The sequence below is a fragment of the Ceratotherium simum genome, chromosome 4 (assembly GCF_057802395.1).
Source record: "Ceratotherium simum simum isolate JZ-2026a chromosome 4, ASM5780239v1, whole genome shotgun sequence".
Lineage (NCBI taxonomy): Eukaryota > Metazoa > Chordata > Mammalia > Perissodactyla > Rhinocerotidae > Ceratotherium > Ceratotherium simum.
The window spans coordinates 43,458,186-43,478,748 of NC_141903.1; the positions used below are offsets into that span (position 1 = coordinate 43,458,186).

A 20,563-nucleotide genomic window follows, 5' to 3' on the forward strand; every position below is an offset into this window, starting at 1 on the left:
CTTCCAAAGCTATATTCTAGACTTCTGTTCATCCTCTGCCACTCCAACCCAAACAAAAATCATGCTTCTTCCTGACTCTTCTGTTTCTGTCTTAAGACTAACGATAATGTTATCTGCCAGTGACCCAGACTTATGAACTCGGGTGTATATACGTAGGCCCCCTCTTTTCCTTGAATCCTGGCCAAGGTGTCCAGTCATTTGCTAAAATAATCTGGGTCACTGATTTAGGCATAGACATACACATATTTCCTATGGTCTCTCTCTCTCTCAGCCATTTCCTTTTCACTCCCCAGTTTAGGACCTCATTTCATTATGCCTGATCTGTTATAATAGCTTGCTAGTTTTTGTTAATAGTCTCTCTTCCTTCTAGTCCATTCTTTGTGGCCAAAAAATTATTTATAAACCACAAATAAGATGACTATTACTCTCTTCCTCAATAAACCAAAGTATTTCCTACCAAAGTAATTCTTCATCCATTTATTCAGATATCTCATCTACGTTTTCAGCCATTTTTCTGTACACTCTAGATTATAGCCAACTAGATTATTTTATATTCTTTGCCAGTTCTCTCAAGGTGGAATTCTCTTCTTCTAGTCTTGCTATTTGAAACTCTGTGCAACCTTCAAGGTCTGTCTTACATACCAAATCTACATTAGACTTTCTAAGTCTCCCTTCTGCACTTGATTTCACTTGTTCTAAATGTATGACACCTAAGATAATCTCCTTACGGTTCTCTTAACTTTCACAGTAGCTATTTATAAATCCATTTTATTCTCCCTGTCAGATATAAAACTTTGAACTGCAAGTGGGTTGTGTGCTCCAGGCAATTTGAAGTTTTAGGAAGCAAATAGTAATGCAGCTCAGAAGTCAGATTGCCTGAATTAACATCCAAAACTCTACTATTTGCTAAATGTGTCAACCTGGACAAGTTGCCCAACCTGTTAACGCCTCAGTTGTCTTATTTCACAGATAGTAGTCCCTTGTTTATTGGGATTTTTATGAGGATTATAATGAGCTAATGAATGTAATAATCTGAGAACAAAACCTGGCACACAGCAAATGCTCAAGAACCATTGCTTTTTACTCATTGTATAAGTGGATTGAGTTGAATAAAGGGGAAAATTGGCAGATTTTTGTCCCTTTCTTTACCCCTTGGTTCCTGTAGCCTTCTCAGCAGCACATCTGCTCTATGCAAAATGGGAGGAATGAACAGAGTCTGGGGAACTTGATTAAGAGGCTACAGAGGCTCACCACAATCATATGGGTCTTCCAGTGCTGGCTGTGTAGATATTCAAGGGGCTAATGGAAAAAAGAAACTGCCTTACAATCATGGTATTTTTTTTTTTTTCGTAATCAGTCATCAAGTATTTATTGAATTCTACTTTGGACTCCAAGTTGTTATATGGGATCAGAACAGGTGTGAGACTTGGTCCCTGCCCTGAGAAAACTTGAGCTTCTTGTTATGGACATGAGATTTACACATATTACATTATTTGAGAATAGTTAAATATTAAACTGCTATTAGAACCCAGCAGTGAGAATCTTACTGGGTTTAAGGAAGATCTAAAATAATATATGAATAATATTCCTGGAAGAGGTGGAGACTTGAATGTGTCTTTGAATATTAGACAGTATTTGGAAAGGTGGTTCAAGTCCTTTAAGGTTTTAAATAAAGGTTTAAAAAGACTCTGGTTTTATGTAACATCTAAGAGATAAGCAAGATGGTAATAGAGTATATATTAGGAAGATTCAGGAAATGAGAAGTAATTTTTGTCCCCTCTCTAAATGAGACATCCCTTTGAAATCTTTTCCAACCTGTAATTATCCAGAAGTTTTGAAGAATTAAGAGATCTTATTCTTGAGAGTGCTCTGGGATGGAAGTTTTCCCTCCTTCAGTTTTATTTACCCTGGCTTACATATTCTTTACTCTTATGTTTCCAGTATAGCTCTAATTCTGATATTTTTAAAAAGCCTATAGGAATAGATACATTTATATACATTTTATCCTTTTCTACTTCCTAGAAAATGAATGGTCATCTCCGGTTATTGAATATTGCCTGTGCTGCAAAGGCTAAATGGAGACAGGTCGTGCTGCAAAAGGCTTCCCGGGAGTCCCCTCTGCATTTCAGCCTTAATGGAGGAAGTGAGAAGGGATTTGGTATTTTTGTCGAAGGAGTAGAACCTAGCAGCAAAGCTGCTGATGCAGGACTGAAACGTGGTGATCAGGTAAGTAAAATAAGCAACCACTTAGATTAAAGCCTTCTTATAAGTAATACATCTGCTACGTTTTTTCTCATTTGATGTTTTTTCAAGTAAGCATGATCAATTTAAGGAGATATTTTTTCGAGCTTCTTTTTAGAGGTGATATTTGAAAATAGTTTATTTCAAAAATATATTTGTTGTATATCCATTACTTTTAATGGAAAATTTGATATAGTGTGGTCAGAAACAGCATGGTCTTCTGGGCACCATCAGCATGACCTTTTTTGAATAATCCTGCCCATCCTCCAAGGATTAGGAAACTGTATCAGCTGGCAACTTTAGAATATTCCAGAAAGATCAGTATGTGAATTAGCAATCTTACAAGCTTTGAAGGAGCAAGCACTTCCACTCATAGCACTCTAAAATGTAAGTGGCTAAAGATGACCATAAATGATGGTTTCAGCTTAAATGATGTTTATATGGTAACAGAACTACATCTATAAGCAGAGTGAGCTAGTAAGGGACTAGAAAAAAGGAGAGACTGGAAGGAATTTGATGGGGATTTATTCTCTTCAATAAGCATTGGGTAACTGTAGAGCAATATATTTCAAAATGTGATTACTGACAACCTTGTTACTAAAAAATGCTATTCCTAGGCCCACCTCAGTCCTACTAATCATATTAATCACATTCTTCAGGGATGAGGACTGGGAGTCAGTATTTTTAACAAAGCTCTCTAGACGATTCTCATGCACACCAAGGAGTGGTTCCCAAATCTAGCTGAATCACTTGGGAAGCTTACTCTTTCCCATTTAAAATTTTTTGTTTGTTGGTTTATTCATTGAGAATGTGGCTTTATTTTACTTTTAACTGAACCGTACTATCATTTTTTTAAATTATGAGGACATTCACATTATAAAAAGTTCTACACTTCAGAACAGTGGTTCTTAACTGGCAATGATTTTGCCTCCCAGGAAACATTCGGCAATGTCTGGAGATATTTTTGATTGTCATGACTTGGAGATTACTGTTGGCATCTAGTGAATAGAGGCCAGGGAGGCTGCTAAAAGCCTACAACACCCCCTGACAAGGCTACCCCCACAACAAAGAGTTATCCAGCCCAAATATCAATAGTGCAAGGAGTTAAACTCAGATGTAAAGTTGTAATGATCCCTTTCTTTCTCTAAGGGAGCTTTCTAAAAAAAGAGATTTCTGGGCCTTACCTTAGACTACTCATTAAGAATAGCTAATAGCTAGGAGCCTGGAGTCAGTATGTATGTTGTTCCAGCATTTTATTGTTAACGCATTTAAGAATCTCATTCTTTACAGACAAGAACAATGAAATTCAATGATTTCATTCCTAAAAGAGGAGAGAAATTTGTCATGCTTTTACTTCTTCCCTCAGTACTCCCAAGTATCATTGAAATTATATGATATTTTAGAGCTAAATCATTAAGATATTTTAACATATATTTTCTCTTTTTAAAAGTACTTTTGATATTTGCATGGTTTCATAAGCTTATTACTAACAGTCACTTAGACATTTATACCTGCCTTATTGATTTCATTGATCACCTCCATCTATGCCATGTGTCTCCATTGTTTTGATTCATCTCACAGTTGTCTTCTAGTTCTCCTACTACCTCTTCTGGTAAAGGGCAATGGGTATTATGGTTTTATGTGTCCTTGCATGTCTGATGATGCTTTTGTTCAGTGGATTATTTTTCTTTTCTAGGTATCTTTGGTTCCCCTACACACAAACAGTGATGCTTATAGATTCTTCTCTGTCCTTGGAATTAAAAATTTTCATTGGGATATGTTAAAAAATAGATCTCTCTATTTTCTTTGCATGGTACTAGATGATCCATTTCAGTATGTAGACTCAAAACTTTTTTCAACTCTGGGAATTTTACTTCTCTGATTTTTTTTCTTTTTCTTTTCCTAATATTTTGTTCCTAAATGAATTACTTCTTTTTTAAATATAATAAATTTGCATTTAGAATATTGCACTAAAATTTGTACATACTCACACAGGCAATAATTTTTATGATCTGACATGATTAATTTTTTTCCCTTCATATATAAACCATCCTGTGTTTTTTAAAAATTTTCTTAATATGATCCCAGAGGGAAGGAACTTTTAAAAAATGCTTATAGTAGATATTTGGTGAAATACAACAAAATAGAGGAAAAAAACAAACAGTAATCCCATTTCTCACAGAGATAACCATTGTTTCCATATGGGTGCATTTTATTCACGTTTCATTTTATTTTTTCACCATTAGACTTAAGGTTGCAGAAGTAACTAATACTGTTTCTGTCTTAATTTGTATTTTTCCGATACTTTTCTCAAGATAATGGAAGTAAATGGACAAAACTTTGAGAATATTACATTTGTGAAGGCCCTTGAAATTTTGAGGAATAATACTCATCTTGCACTCACTGTAAAGACCAACATTTTTGGTGAGTTTTATTGTAAAAACTGTCTGAGCTTTGTTTTTGCTAATAGAAAAGAGAAAAGTCATTACAATGGAAAAGAGGATAGTAAAATATAAACATGTTTCTATCTAAATTATTTGAACATTTTTAGGATCTTTAGTGTTGAGATATAGTATTATGTATTATAGAATTTTCATTTTTCATTATTTGTATATAGGTGCCATACAAAGTGAGTTTTAAAATAGCTGTACAACTACATTCAGTCAGTCATTTATGAAATGTCTACTGAGTGTCTTATGTATGTACTTTGCTGGGAGATACTGAGTGAAACTTAGAATGGCATGAATGAAACATAAAAGTCGTAATCAGGCTTTTTTCCCCACTGCTAATGTGTAAGTCAGTCTACTTCTAATGTTTTAGCTAGCTTTCTGAAATAATAATATGAATGCCAGATTAGCTATTTCATGGAAATAAATTGAGTAAAACATTAACTAATCAGTGAGTTACACTTTTTTAATAATGATATACTCTTATCTTTCTATGTAAAAATGTTGATTATCATGCCTGTAGTGTGTTTTGATCATGTTTATGTTTGAATGAAACGAGGACTAAGTTTATACTTTTTCTATGTAAAAATGTTGATTATCATGCCTGTAGTGTGTTTTGATCATGTTTATGTTTGAATGAAACAAGGACTAAGTTTATACTTTTAACTTAATTTACTATTCGTTTTTTTAAACTTTTAGGAAGGACTTACTGTAATTTGGTTTCATTAGATACCATAAGATTTTCTCTGAAATTCTGAGAAGGACAACAGTAAAAACAGTGTAACAATTGAAAATTATCAAAGAAAAAATGAGTCTTTATGAAGGAGGGAGGAAAAAAATTCCTCTAGGTCACTTAGGTTGCCATTTGAAAAAGTTGAATTTAAAAGCTGTGCCTGGAAAAGGAAGTTTCTTTGTTTTTTTTTTTAATTCATTTTGGCTCCTCTGTATACTGCACTTAGTCATAATGAAAAGGGAAACATTTGGCATTTTTGCTCTTTTCACTTGAGTCCCTTTTGCTGAATTGTCATATTAAATTATATAAATATATAACTGTCTATTGGCAATTTCTTAATATATATTAGTTTAGCATAGAATAAGTAAGTAAGCCTTCAGTTTTTGGATTTCTTAGAGTTTGGACTAGTATCTAGAAACTTCAACTTTTGGGTTGAACTAAAAGGATTCTGATTTTGAAAAACGTGCAAGCAGAGCTTGCTCTGTCACCTAGAGCAAATTATTTAGTCTCTCCAAGCTTTACTTTCTCCAGCTCTGTTTTATAAGATTCTTATAAGGATCAAATACCTTTAAACTTTTTGTGTCTGGCACATAATAATTACTAACTAGTATCAAATATTATTATGTATAAAAATATAGAGATAGTATTAATGTAGTGGTTAACAGCATGGATGGATGCTGGGAGACAGAAAAAGTAGATCTGAAGGATGCAGAAGTCAGTGAAGCCACAATCTCAGAACTCCTTGAGTGGTTAGAAACAATTACCCAGCAGAATGCTAGATGAGATGTGGCAGAGGAGGAAAGTTACGTGGTACTGCAAAAGGGAGCCCATACCCTCAATACTTCCTTTTTTACCACAGGAAGAGTATAGTCAGCCAACCCCAAGCAAAACACCAAAGAGTATCTCAAAGAAATATTAGTAAAACATCTGTAGAAGTGGAGCATTTTAGTTTGGATGAGGTGCCTGGAATAAAACCCTCGTAACTCTGGCATTACCACGAAACAAAGTTGAGAGCAGTTAGGTCTTCCTGCATGGAACACCAAGTCAGAACACCTACGAAAAGGAAACCTGTGACCAGAAAACAAATTTGTTTAGATGATACCAGAGCAAACCATACTTGGTCATTTTGTATTAATTAAAACTGATAGCCAGAGATCATCAGGCATAGGAGAACTAGGGTTATTGAGGGAGCATGATAGGTAACCTAATAAGTGAGCTTACAGATTCTAGAGAAAATAGTTAATTTAAGGAAGAGAAGAAAAACATTTCTACAACTCTGCGCAGAGAGATTTCAAAATTCATCCCTTAAAGTAAGAACAGGATGTTAGGAAGAAAGAAACAACAATTATTGAGAAAGAAAGAATTCTTAGACTTAAAATATGGTAGCAAAGATGAAAACATTCAATAGAGGGAATAAATAATAAAGTTGAGAAAATCTCCTAGACTATAGAACAAAAAAAAAAAAGAAATAGAATTGAGCACTATTCCAGGAGATCTAAAAGAAAATACGAAGAAGAAAGTATTTAGGAAACAATAGCAGTCTATCCCAGAGTGAAAGAGGCTTGTGACTTTTCTAATTCAAAGGGCCATCTATAATGTGAGCAAAATGAATTTTAAAAAGTCATATCAGCTTTCTTTTTCAGTAGTGACTAAGAACAACTAAAAGAGCTAGACTAAATAGAAAAAGTAGCTACAAACAATCATAAAAATCCAAAAAGATAGTGAACTACCACCTGACAGAACAGAGAGGAAATTAGATCTTAAAGAGGTGAACTGGAGCTATATCTGCGCTGGGGCATTTACTAGTACAAAAAGGCAACTAAGAGATTGAGCCTCTTGGCAGTAGACTCCCAGGAAAAGGTGAAAGAGTTGGAATCCTGCAGTTGCTGGGAGCACAAACGCTGGGTGTGTCAAATCCCTTCCCCCCTCCTGAGACTGTACCCCAAAAGGATGTCTCTTTTTTTCCAGGGCCATTTTCTCATTCATAGACTGTAGCTGAGAGAAGGAGCTCTTGGGTAAACTCACAAGTTTATAGTTTAGAGCCCACCAAAGGCCAGAACACTCTAGCATTACCACCTTTGTTCAGGATTGGGACCTTGCGTGACTGACTCTGAAGTGGATGTGGACTGTACTCTAGGCAGCTCAGAAGAATCTCGAGTTTTGGCCCTGGCCCTCAGGTGCCTGGCAAAAGAAAATAAAAATCCTCTTTAGAGGATAGTAGCAGCAACCTGTTATTTGTAAAAAGAATTTTTCAAATATACAGTCAAGCAAACAATCAAAGATTGTGAGACACTCTTAACAGTCAGTGTAAACCAGAACCAACAGAAACCTATTCTGGAGCTCCTATGGTTGGAGCTCCAGAATATCAAACACAGACTATAAGGTAACTATCTTATGTACATGATGATAAGCAAATTAAGGGTTCCAGTTCTGGGTAAGATGGAGTAAACACATGCCACCCGTCATCTCCCATTGAACTCAACAATAAAACCTGGACAGAATCATGACCCACCTGGTTTGAGAACTCAGAAAATTCAGAGTACGACTACCAGCAGTGAATTTGCCCCTTTTTTTTTTTGACTCCAGTATCCGCTGGGCTGGACTCAAGGCAATGTGAAACTTGGATGTGAGTATTGTGGTACAGACTGAGAAAGATCCGGGAGAAGCCTGGCTTCAGAAATGGGAAAGGGAACTCTGAAAGCTCAGAGTTAAGGAATTCCCAATTTTTTTCCTGTTCTTTTTCTCTCCATTCTCTCAAGCCCCAGCCTCTAAGCAATCCAGTGGCATTGACAGTGGCCTGCAATGGAAAGCTGCACAGGCCAGGATTCAGAGGGAGGGGGACCTTCCTCTCCCTTCAGTGGAGCTATGCCCCCAAGAAGGCAAGGGCAACTTCATTGCCTTTTTTTCCCCCAATCTCTGTCCTCCTGTTACTTGGCCTCTAAGGCACTACAGTGCCTTACAATTACAAAGTCCTATACATTTTCTTTCTATAGGACCAAAAAATGGAGCCTAAGGAACTGGAAGGTATCAGGTTGATAGCTGAGAGGGAAGAGACAACTCCATAAAGTTATTTATGAGATCCTGGTCTCACCCCCATCTTGCGCATGCATGGATCTGATCCTATTCCTATTTAGTATACCATAGACTTGGAGAACTGACGTAACAGGTAGACCTCTGCGCTCAGGTCCCAGACTTACCACTAGGTGGCACAAAGTGGACAGATCCGTATGCAAAAGCTTTGAAAACTGAATATTGGAATCACAGCCCACAGAAGCCTAAACAGAAATATCAGCATTTTCCATAGGATGTAAATAGGACTCAGAGCAATTTTAATTGTAAAAAGGATCCCCTGTTACATATTTATTTTTCTTAGGGTTTGCTGAGCTTTTGAATTTGTGCATTGAAAACTCACATCAATTTTAGAAATTTCATGGCCATTATCACTTCAGATACTGCCTTTGCCCCTCTCTCTCTGTTCTTTCCATGTGGGAGATCAGTTACTTGTATGTTAGAAGATTTGTGTTGCATGTCCCTCTTATAGTCTGTTGTATTCTTTCCATTTTTTTCCCTCTTTGTGCTTCAGTTTGGGTATTTTCTAATGATCTCTGTTTAAGCCTAGATACCCTGTTTTCTGCTATATTCATTCTGCTGTTAAATACATGCAATAAGTTTAATTTTAGATATTAAATTTTCAGTTCTAGAATATCCGTTTGAATTTCTTTTATAAACTCCACTTCTGTTGCACTTCTTCATCTTTTCGTCCGTTTTATCTTTTGCTGTATTTTCTTTAATATATTTGTAACAGTTATAAGATCCTTGTGTGTTAACTCCAACATTTGGATTATCTTTTATCCTGTTTTCCCCTCTGGTTATCAGTTATATTTTCTTAGTTTGTGTGTCTTATAATTTTTTATTGCATGCTGTACTTTATGTATAAAGGAACCTTAGAGAATAGTGAAATTAATATTTTCTCACAGAGAGGATTTGCCATTTCCTCTGTTTAAGCAGGTAGGGTAAGGGGAATTGAGCCAGGTCATGCTGGGTTGCAGAATTACTTAAACTTTGTCCAGTGGTTTCAAGTTGAGAGCAAGACTTGTCATGTGCTTGATGCAGGCCCCTCCTCTGATGGAACTTTGTCTCTAAGCACCAGAGATTGTGGGAAGTTTCACTCTGCTTTTTCAGCCTTGTCCTTCTGTCCCCACCCCAATCTCTACCTCAGCCATGATTTTTGATTTGGTCTGGTAGCTTTCTGTCTCCTTTTTTAATATCAGTTCAAAATCTTCAGAGATTTTGAGCTTAGTAGCTCTTGAGCCTCCCACCCAAATCAGGTAAGTCAGTCAGGTGTTTGTTGAAAGTCCCTCCCTGTTGTGTGACTTTGTCTCCTAAGTACCATGAAACTGTAAGAAATTTCCAGCCATTCCCCAGCCTCCCCAGCCAGTTGTCCTACTGTTAGAGGTATCCTGTGGAGAAAAGCGACCCTGCTTTTGGGCTTCTCTGTATTCTAGTTTTCATGCCAGTACTCGAGGCCATCAACCATCAAAAATTCTCTTTTCTCTAATAGAGTCCCTCTCCCTGATCTGCACCTCATGTTTAAGCTCAGCAAATGCCCCCAGAAAATAAAACAGCTGGCAATCTCAGTTTACCCTTTTCCTGCTCTGGAATTTTAGTTCATCTATTCCTCTTGGCTTGCACGACTTTCCAATATCTTGCAAAATCCCACCATTCAGATAATTTATTGTTAGCATTTTAATTTTTTAATAAAGGTAATACATGCATATGTTTTGAAAATTAAAACACTAAAGAAAAATACACACATGATGGAACCATACTGTGTACAGTATTCTTTGGCCTTTCCACATCAATTCAAACATATTTACTTCTTGCATAATTGTTACCACATAGAACTCCATTGCGTTATTATCATGAGCTATTGAGCTGATATCATATTGAGGGATGTTTTAGTTTGTTTACAGTTTTTGCTGTTTACAATGATGTAATAATCCTTTGTACTTATCTTTTATGCTTGTATAGATATACCTACAAGATAAATTTCTCGAAATGGAATACTTTTGACAGTTACTGCCCAGTTTTCCTTTCCAAAAGTTTACCCCGATCTACACACATTTCATTCATCAGTGTATAAGAATGCCTCTGCAGTGGGTATAATCAACATTATAGTTATTGATATGTATTCTTTAATAATGAGAAAGGTTGAGCACCTTTTTTATATGTTAACGTTTATTTTTTATAAACAATTTTTTCATTTGTCCATTTTTATATAGAGTTACTTACCTTTTCTTGATTTGTTTGAATTTCTTATAAATAAAGGACAGTATCTTTTTGTCTTAAGTGTCACAAATACTTTCCCCAAGTTATTTGTTTTTTTGACTTTCCTTGTTTGTGTGTGTGTAAACACACATACACGTATTCCTATGTGTAGAGAGTGAGAAATTTTTAATCTGTGTAGTCAGATTTATTAAACTTTTCTTTTATTGATTCTTGGGCACTTTGATTTCTGATTCATATATCTGATGTTGCTATTTAATGGCATTGTAATTAGATTGGCTCACAATCATTAGTTTTTGTCTTTAATTTTTTTTAATTAACACAATCATTTCTTTATCTACAAATCACAAGCTTCACAAATTTTTTACTTATAATTGTATATGCAAGTACAATGAAGACATAAACTACTTTATAGACTATTCAGTCCCGCTACATACACACTTCAGCCAGGGATATCTCCTGCCCATTCAGAGATTTCCTGTTGCTCTTAACAGAAAATTTGAACACTTTACCATAGCATTATCAAGCCCCTTTTCTACCTTGTTCTCTAGTCATCTTCATTTTCTTGAACTTTCCTTCTACCACAAAGACTTGGAACTTAAGATTTCCTCTGCCTGGAATCATTCCTCCTTCCCCTCCCTTTGCCTAGTTAAAATCTGCTAGCCTTATTGATCTCTTCTTACTTAGTGACTTAATTAGGGAAGATTTTCCCTTTCCTGCTATCTTAATTAGTTCATCTTATTATGTTCTCTCTGTACCATGTGTCTTAGACTGACTGTATGTTCCACAACATCAGGAATATGCAGGCATCTAGTAGTGTAGTGCCTGACATGTATTCATAGGTCAGTAAATATTTTCTGAATGAATGAATACAGTATCTTGATTTTAACTCAAAAAAGCTTTTTTACCTTTACCACATGGCTTAAAATAAAGTGAAATTTAAAAAATAGAAACTGGAAGGAATTGACTGTATTTTAATCAAGCAGAGTATCTTTGAAAAGTGACTCCTAAAGATTTCCATTATTTTGAAGACAGAAAATGTGCTTTGAATAAGCTTGCAATGTGCTTTGGTAGTGTGACATCATCCTGGTTGAAACTTTCAAAATGATCCAGTTTTACAACTGCATATCAAACTATTTATGTTGTGATGCATCAATTCTTAAGGCTTTATCCATTTGAATCTTACTTGTAAGTCCTTTGATGTGGGAAACGATTGATTTATCCCCAAAACAACAGAAAGGATCGTAATTATCTTTGTTTGGTGTTTCAGTGGGCACATTTATACAGTTTACAGCTTTTCTTCTGTAAACGTACAGAGTAATACTGCTCAAAGCTACACCTACTGATAAGCTGAAGTTGTCTATCTCATGTGGCTCAAGACCTGCATCTTCGAGAATGTGCAGCCCCTATTTTTTTTTCATGCAAATCCCCCCAAGGCATCATGAGTTTTTAGGAAAGTTGCTTTCTACTTCAGCATTTATCGTTTTAGTACTTTTTTTCCTCTAGCAGTTTGTCTTATTTAAGAACACACATTTAAAACAACAACCAAAAAAACTTTTTTATGACATTACTTAATGGGAAATAGGTGTTACAGATTTTCCTACCTGGAAAATGAGACACTAATAGCTTCTAGATATATAGCCTTATGCAGATTTATCTTTCTTTTGCCTAACCCCAAGGAGGTATAACCCCTCTCGCAAGGTGAAAAATCACATCTAGGCAAAGAGATTGCTAGACAGCAAGTGCCCTAATGTACTTGCATGCTCCTTAAGGATGAAGTAACTCACGAGACTTAGGGTTGATAGAAAGTTATCTAAGAATAATTGGTTGTTTACTTCAGACCACTGTAGTGAATGTTTATTAGCTGCTTTACTGAGAAACATAAGTCTCATAAATGTGAGGAAATTTCCTTGAGGAAATTGTCGTATATTACCGAATTTAGTACTATCTATTTCTGGTAAAAACAGATCCAGCGAAGCTCTTCCCACTTTTTTAATGGCTAAATTTTACAAAACCAAGCCTGACTATAATACTTATACCTCATCTCAAATGATATATAATAAGGAATAACGTATAATTAATAGAATCTAAATGTCTGTTTCTATAAAATCTGAGTTGATTAGCAATTATATTGCTTATTACCTAAATAGAAACCCCTGGACTTTTCAAACATGCTGGCGTCCTGCCTACTTCCTTTCCATTTTCCCCAGAGACTCTCTTTTTATCAGTATTAGACAACATTAGAAGTATAGTCAGGTATAAAAGCTGAAGAGGAAAGTGGATATAGCTGATAAATAAAGTATAGGTATAAATTTCATAATGTTTAATGAATGAGGCTGTGAAAGGCCAAGTAATAGGCCTATGTTTATCCGACTTTATGTTTATCCTTAAAATTTGTTGATATAAAAACTTTCTAATGAGAAGAAAAGAAATGACAAGTGTATTTATTTATTTCCACAGTGTTCAAAGAGTTACTTAGTAGGACTGAACAAGAGAAATCTGGCGTTCCTCACATTCCCAAAATTGCTGAAAAAAAAAGTAATCGCCATTCAATCCAGGATGTACCGGGAGATATTGAACAGACATCACAGGAGAAAGGAAATAAGAAAGTAAAAGCAAATACTGTTTCAGGTGGAAGAAACAAAATCAGAAAAATTTTGGATAAAACAAGATTTAGTATCTTGCCTCCAAAACTCTTTAGGTAGGTAATGCCAAGCTCAGTCATGTAGGCATTTTCCTATTGAAGTTTTTATTTTGGGGAAGGGAAGTTTGGGTTAGTTTCGTTTTTTATGTGACTAACGTATCATAAAATCTATAAGCAATCCATAAATAAGAAAGAATAAATTCTGAATGTTTCCCCATCACATCTATGAATTTACCACTGCTAGATTATATATTCTTCCATTAGCCTTGTTTTGAATTTTAGAAAATACTGCCCGTTTTATTTTATGAAATCTTTTTTTTGTATATTTTTGGTCCAATTTCAGTCCCTTGGTCTACAAATTTGAGCACCTTAAATCTTGGGACATATTCACTGATACTGGTTTTTTGTCTTTTAAATCATCTTTCTCTTATTGCACTATTTATTCCCTCCTGACTTCTAAAGCTGACCTTTTTAATTAAATCTATATCTGTTTCCAAAATGGGATGTCACAAAAACTGAGTAAAACTTTATCATTTTAAATGTAATTTAAGGTCTCTAAAATACTGATGAAATCAATCCACTGAAGTGTGATGACTGAGAATGACTCTAGTATATATTATATCTGTGTATATTATACATTATCTACTTCCTAAAGCAATCACAAAAGTTCTAATCAAATATAGTACTTATACTTAGCACATAGTAGGCACTCAATATTTGTTGAGTAAGTTAAGACAGTGAATTGATCAGTGAAAGAAGGAAAGCATATTCAAACAAAATACTTATTTGGTTCCTGATAGTTCCTGGCACTGTGCCAGGTGATAATAGAGGTGGAAAGGTAGTCCCTACCTTTAAGAAATTCATATCAGGAACCCTTTATTCTCCACACATTTATTATACATTCAGCACAATATCCAGAGATAGAAATGTAGAAAGATAAGTAGAGCAAGTTTCTTGTCCTCCAAGAGTTGATCATCTAAAAGAGAAGGCAGGCAAATGGTGTGTTACAGGTTGATAAATGTTTTGATGTGTACAAAGTCAGAACAAGCTTGATAGATTTGAGTAGTCTGTGTTTGTATTTGCACACCTAGAGATAAAGCAAGAGAGATAGGTAAGTACTAGGTTATGAAGGACTTGGAATGTTATGCTCAAGATATTGATTTCATCATGTCATAATGATGGGAACCATAGAAGGCATGTGATGTGACAAGATTTGTTCTTTTAGGAAGATCTCTGTTAGCTGTGTTAGTGGTTTGGGGTTGAAGGTGCAGCACAATGTAGCAGTAATAGCAAGGAGACTAATTAAGAGGCAACTTGGAACTAGGTAAATGTCTACTCTCATCTTTTACGTAGTTAAAGATCTCAAAGATTTCCTGATCAGAAAATGCTCTTCCTGAGTTATTTCCAGTCAGGGAAACACATTTACTCTTCATTTAATTTGGGGCTCACAGAGGATTGAAATATCCTGAGCTCTGTCCTTAATGTCACTCATTTCTAAAAAGTTTATCACTCATTCCTTTCGGAATGACAGCTCTCCTTGAGGCGAGTGGCTGGCTTATAAAAATCATAACTTTAAAACAAAATTCTTTTTATATTGAGTATACTATAGTATGACAGTAGCACAGCACACGCTGTAAGAAAAGACTTGTTCTCACAAGTGAGAATTGAGTAAGGAGAATATAAGAGGGGCCAGCCCAACCTGAAGAGACTAGGGACAATTTTGGAAGGCCAGAAGTCTGCATGAAGGCACTGAGAAAAGGAGAAAAGAATTGAGGATCAGAAGACAGTAAAGAATTCACAAGGGAAGTTCCTTAGGAGGTAATACCCTAAGTTCCGTTTTCAGAAACCCTGGTAGGTTTGGTCTGGAATACATATATCTCCTTTAACTGGTTCTCATTTAGAGGAGTGGCACAGTTGTGACATGTGTCATATAAAACCAGAGAACATTGTGTTTGCAACTGACTAGCTTGTTAGTGTCACATTCCAACCAGCTATATTTAAGTTTCAGGCAGCAAAGTCAATATCTCATCTCCACAGTTATCTCCTTCAGGGAGTGGAAATTGGTTACTCCGCTTGGATTTCTCTCTTTGGTTACAGCAGGAGGCATGGAAATTGAGGTGACCAGGAACAATCATTTGAGTATTTTCAAGCATTTTTTTTTTTTTTAAAGATTTTATTTATTTATTTATTTTCCCCCCAAAGCCCCAGTAGATAGTTGTATGTCATAGCTGCACATCCTTCTCATTGCTGTATGTGGGACGTGGCCTCAGCATGGCCAGAGAAGCAGTGTGTCGGTGCACGCCCGGGATCCGAACCCGGGCCGCCAGCAGCGGAGCACGCGCACCCAACCGCCAAGCCACGGGGCCGGCCCTCAAGCATTCTTTCTGTATATTGGTACTCAAAAAAATGAAAGCTATAGTAGAAATAGTTTTACTTAAACTCAGAAGGGATTTTGTTTTTTTTTCCCATCTCAGTGTACAAGCATTTACTGAGTTTTCTACTTTGTGCCAACAGGAGGCTGTTGGCTATAAATACAAACATAAATAAAATGCTGCCCTTCAGGAGTTAATATTAAACTATCTCTTCTAAACATGTTTCAATGAAGTAAAATGCTAATAATTTCAGCCATAAAAATGCCAAAAAAAAGATTATTTTAGTAGAAATCGTAAATGTGGGGCTGGCCCCGTGGCTTAGCGGTTAAGTGCGCAGGCTCCGCTGCTGGCGACCTGGGTTCGGATCCCGGGTGCGCACCGACGCACCGCTTCTCCGGCCATGCTGAGGCTGCGTCCCACGTACTAGAAGGATGTGCAGCTATGACATACAACTATCTACTGGGACTCTGGGGGAAAAAATAAATAAATAAATAAAATTATTAAAAAAAAAAAATCGTAAATGTTTTCTACTGGAGCATATTTTGCAGAGAGAACCGATTTGTCATTTTACCTTTCAGACTGGCCACTTTGCATTTTTGAGAACATATGTCACATTTCTTGGCACTTAATCATTACAAATAAATTCAGACAATCCCTTTTGCTACACACACAAAAAAATGGCTAAAACTTCAATAGAAAAATAGGCAGAGATGTTCTGCATCAATAATAAATCAAAGATATGCAATTTAAAATAGGATACTGTTTGTTTCATCAAAGATTGACACAATTATCAGGGCCAGAATTAATAAGGTAGGATAGATAATAAGCTCAGATTGCTGTGGGAATATAAAATGATGCAATCTTTCTATAAAGCAGTTGGGTGGTTTTTTATTAAGAGCTTTAAAAATGTTCATACCTTTGATTCAGTAATTCCATTTCTAATAATAATTAGATGAAGATTTATATACAGATGTTCTTAGAAGTATTATCTATAAAAAAACAAAATGGGAAACTGCCTAAATATCCAACTACAAGGGATTGGTTAAATAAATTGTGCTATATACCGTAAAGGTGACTAGAAGGGAAAATGTGGATTGTGGTTTTCTCTAGAGTGTGGTTTTATAGGTAATTTTTTCCCTTTCTTGCTTGCTTGTTTTCTATATTTTTTTAGTTTTCTGCTTTGATTGAAAAAGAGTGTAATGAGTTTAATTCCACAATTTCTGGACATCTCCTATGTGCCAGGGCTCTTTGGAAGGGGCACTTGGTCTCTACCTTTTGCAGCACTCCCTTCTCTAAGAGTAGAGGATGCATTGTCACAGAAGTACTTTAAGAAAGAATGTCTGCGTCTGAGAGAGGAGCAAAGAAAACGAACATAGAGAAAGAACAAATAGTTGAGACAAGAATAGATAATTCCCCAAATCCCTAACCATGACATAATTTTAAAATGAAAGAATGCTCCTGAAAATTAAAAGTGAAAAAAAATTTATTGATATTGAATAGCATCTGTAAATTAAGACTTGCTGTGGTTTTTATTGACCTGAGAATATTTCACAATTCAGGATACCTGATCTCCTATCTTTTTTTAATCACTCAGCTTTTATTTTGTTTTCTTTAATAACAAATTGCCTAAGTAGCATCTTTATATTATTCATTGTAACAGTCCCAGAAGTAGACTGCTTATCAGAAGTTATTTTTTCTCCCCATTTCTTGTCAGCATACTTTCTTTGTTTGCTTTTAATATTGGGATTATTTTTTATTTGCATATTGATATTTACACAGCCTTTTTAGTGTCATAATATGAAACAAATATGCTTTTATTCTAAGTAAGTTTAGTGTTGGGGAATTATTGAGGAATTTTTCAAAACTATCTTGTTTTTGTTACTGCATCACCTTCTCAGGAGACTGTTTTGGTAAGAAATGACATAATTATTTGCAAATGGGCTTTATCAATTCAGCTTCCAAACCAGCATGGATATTTTGCCAATTAGATACTATTTCATTCATGTCATAGCATGAGTTGTACATAACATTAATATAGTTTTCATTTATACATGCTCACACCTTAATAACCATAAATTTGTAACCAGCTTTACATTATTATAACCATGCAGTGTCATATCTATTGCTTATTAAAAAGCACAAGTAATGTTAAATAACATCAGTAAGAGAGATAAGGACTTTTAGTCTTTCTTGTGCTTCTCTCACTCTCTGTAGTAAATTCCAGCTTACTGCAGCTGATGCAGCCAATTCCCTTTAATACAAAATTGTAACTACTTAACATTGTTAAAGTTGCTTCTACTTTGATTATTAGTAGGACCAGCTAATCTCTTTAGCAGTTTGCTTTGTTGAATTCAGTTGCCTGACCCTTTGTGTCTAAAAATTGGCAAGTTTGTTTTCAAAAATCAATTAAGGAAACGTTGTATTAAAAAATCTGTATATTTTTTCTACATAATTTAAATTGTTGCCAAATTACTTAAAAAACTATAAGTAAAATATCTGTGAAAGCCCTCCTCCTTTTTTCCTCTTATCTAACTTTAAAACATTTAGCTCCGATCTTTAGGAATACACACCTAATTATAAAGAACCAGTTTAACATAAAGACAAATTACTTATCAAAGTAAGATATTTCCTTTATCTTTATCTCTCAGATTAGACTGCCTTCTCTCCCTAGGGAAACATTTCCTGTTTCTCTAGTGCCTTTACCTGTTGTACCCACCCTGCCCCGCACTATTTTTCAATATGAATTGTTTATTCTTCCTACATTTGTACTATCTGTTTTACTTTTGGTAAGAGTAACTCACTATCTTCTTAAAAATAGGAATCCTATTTTCCTCTGTGCCAAAATATTACCTACATTACCTAATTTAATCCTTACAGTAGTCTTCAGGGATAGATAGTATCATTCACATTTTTAGATGAGGAAACCAATGTCCAGAAACAGAAAGAAATTTCCCTGAGGTCACGCGGCTGATAACCCAGGTCTGTCTGGCATAGCTTGCTCTTGAAACACTTATCTTTGCTCTCTTCCATGCCTTCATGCTTTTCCCTAACTCATCTGCTCTCTCTCTCGTCTTAGGTCTGTCTTCCTTGTCTGGCTATTAGCAGTTCTTTAGCTGTTGATTTAACTGTCCTCTGCGCTCCATCTTGCATAGTTTCCTAATCTGCCTAAATCCTATTTTTCACTCCTAACATTCTAGATGTATCCCATATCGCTCATTTTTAAGACATACCTTAATCCATTTTATGATAATGGGTAAGTATTCTGTGATACCTCTGTTTGTATGTGTAGCAAGTACTGAGTACAGTGCTGCGTTGAATAAAATATAGATAAGAGTTCATATTAACCTAAAGCCTTGGTTTTAACATAAGCACAACCCTTAGATTTCTTAGTGGTATTTTGGTTGTTGATGTTGATGGAAATCTTTTGTTCATTGCTATCCTGTGTTTGTGTAGGACTGTTTCACTTATCCTATGTTTTATAGGACTTTTGGGGGTATCTAAAACTTAAGTGGGAGAGTTATATTTCTTTGTTTTTATTTTTTCTCTTCAATGGGTTTAGAGTTGCTTGTGTAACACCTCTAAAATATTTTAAAGGAAGAATGTTTTATTTTCTTAAAGATAGCCATATAATTAATACTTGTTTTTGACACCTTTAAAGGGAATTAACTTTAGACAGCTTGCTTTCTGCTCTGGTTTTGATGTTTTCATCTAGGGAACAGCCAAATAATTAGACTTGAGAGATCACAGAAGAAATATTGTGCCCTTAGAATAAGCTTTAGGGGCTATGAAATTCTTTTTCTTCTATTTTCATTTCTGGTCCGCTTTTTCCTTCTCTTTTCTATTTGTCACATATTCACATTGTTGTTTGTTGCTATTCTCTGTGTCATCCTCCTGTTATCTTTTCCCTTTTGCTGGTTTGGGCAATTCTCAGGTGGTTCTTATGTTTGAAGACCTCTCTTATTTTGTCACTCGAACCTGGCTCCATTGTTTTCTACAAACTGCCATATTTTTGGTTTGGATTTAGACCCACTCTATCCTTTGCCTACAAGGTCACTAGGCTTTTCTGTTAAGAGAGAGAACCTTGCTGTGGTGTGGCTCTGCATTGTTGGGTACATATATTAGTGTCCAGTGAAACTAGGCGGATCTCAAGGGCTCTCTAAACACTCAGGTTCAGTTTCTCTACCAAAATCAGCAGAAACTAAATAGGACTGTTTCTCTATGATGTAGTAGAATTACTTAGATGTATAAGTTAAATTTTGAATGTAATTGTTAAAAATATTTTATTGTCATTTTCATTATTACAATTGTCCTTATTTTTTAAATTGCTGTAATATTTCAATCTGATTTTTAAAATCACCACTTTGAATTGGTTCTATTATGCCTGAGTGCACAGAGAACAGAAATGTTTACTGTTAAGAACCCTCAAGTACTTCAAAGTGATATATGACTTTTTTTGAAGTGATGGAGGCCTGAGCCAGTCACAAGATGACAGCATTGTGGGAACAAGACACTGTAGGCACAGTCTGGCTATAATGCCTATTCCTGGAACACTGTCGTCCAGCAGCCCTGATCTCCTGCAGCCTACCACCAGCATGTTGGATTTTTCCAATCCTGCAGGTAATTTTTGTTTGTGATTTTATGTAGCCATGTTGGTACCAAATGGACAAATAGGTGGTTGAGCCTTGTGCAACAAATACTAGATTTGCTTGCAGCCCTCTCTCCAGGTTATAACTTAATGCAAAAAGCTAAAAAGAAGATTATGTCTTCTTGTCTAAACTGGAGTGGTTCTTCCTCCAATATGAAATAAAAGTACATAGAAAAGAGATTACGTTTAGGTATC

General features: G+C 35.4%; 1 protein-coding gene across 5 annotated transcripts in view; it reads left to right on the forward strand.

Annotated features, from left to right (window-relative positions):
* Positions 1 to 20,563, forward strand: part of RAPGEF6 (Rap guanine nucleotide exchange factor 6) — a 203,307-nt gene that overhangs the window by 131,553 nt on the left and 51,191 nt on the right. For all 5 annotated transcript variants that reach the window (XM_014796298.2, XM_087429849.1, XM_087429848.1 and 2 more), the window contains 4 exons: positions 2,023 to 2,226; positions 4,557 to 4,665; positions 13,168 to 13,408; positions 20,183 to 20,340. In XM_014796298.2, the coding sequence (XP_014651784.1) occupies positions 2,023 to 2,226; positions 4,557 to 4,665; positions 13,168 to 13,408; positions 20,183 to 20,340 (712 nt within the window). The remainder of the gene's footprint in view (positions 1 to 2,022; positions 2,227 to 4,556; positions 4,666 to 13,167; positions 13,409 to 20,182; positions 20,341 to 20,563) is intronic.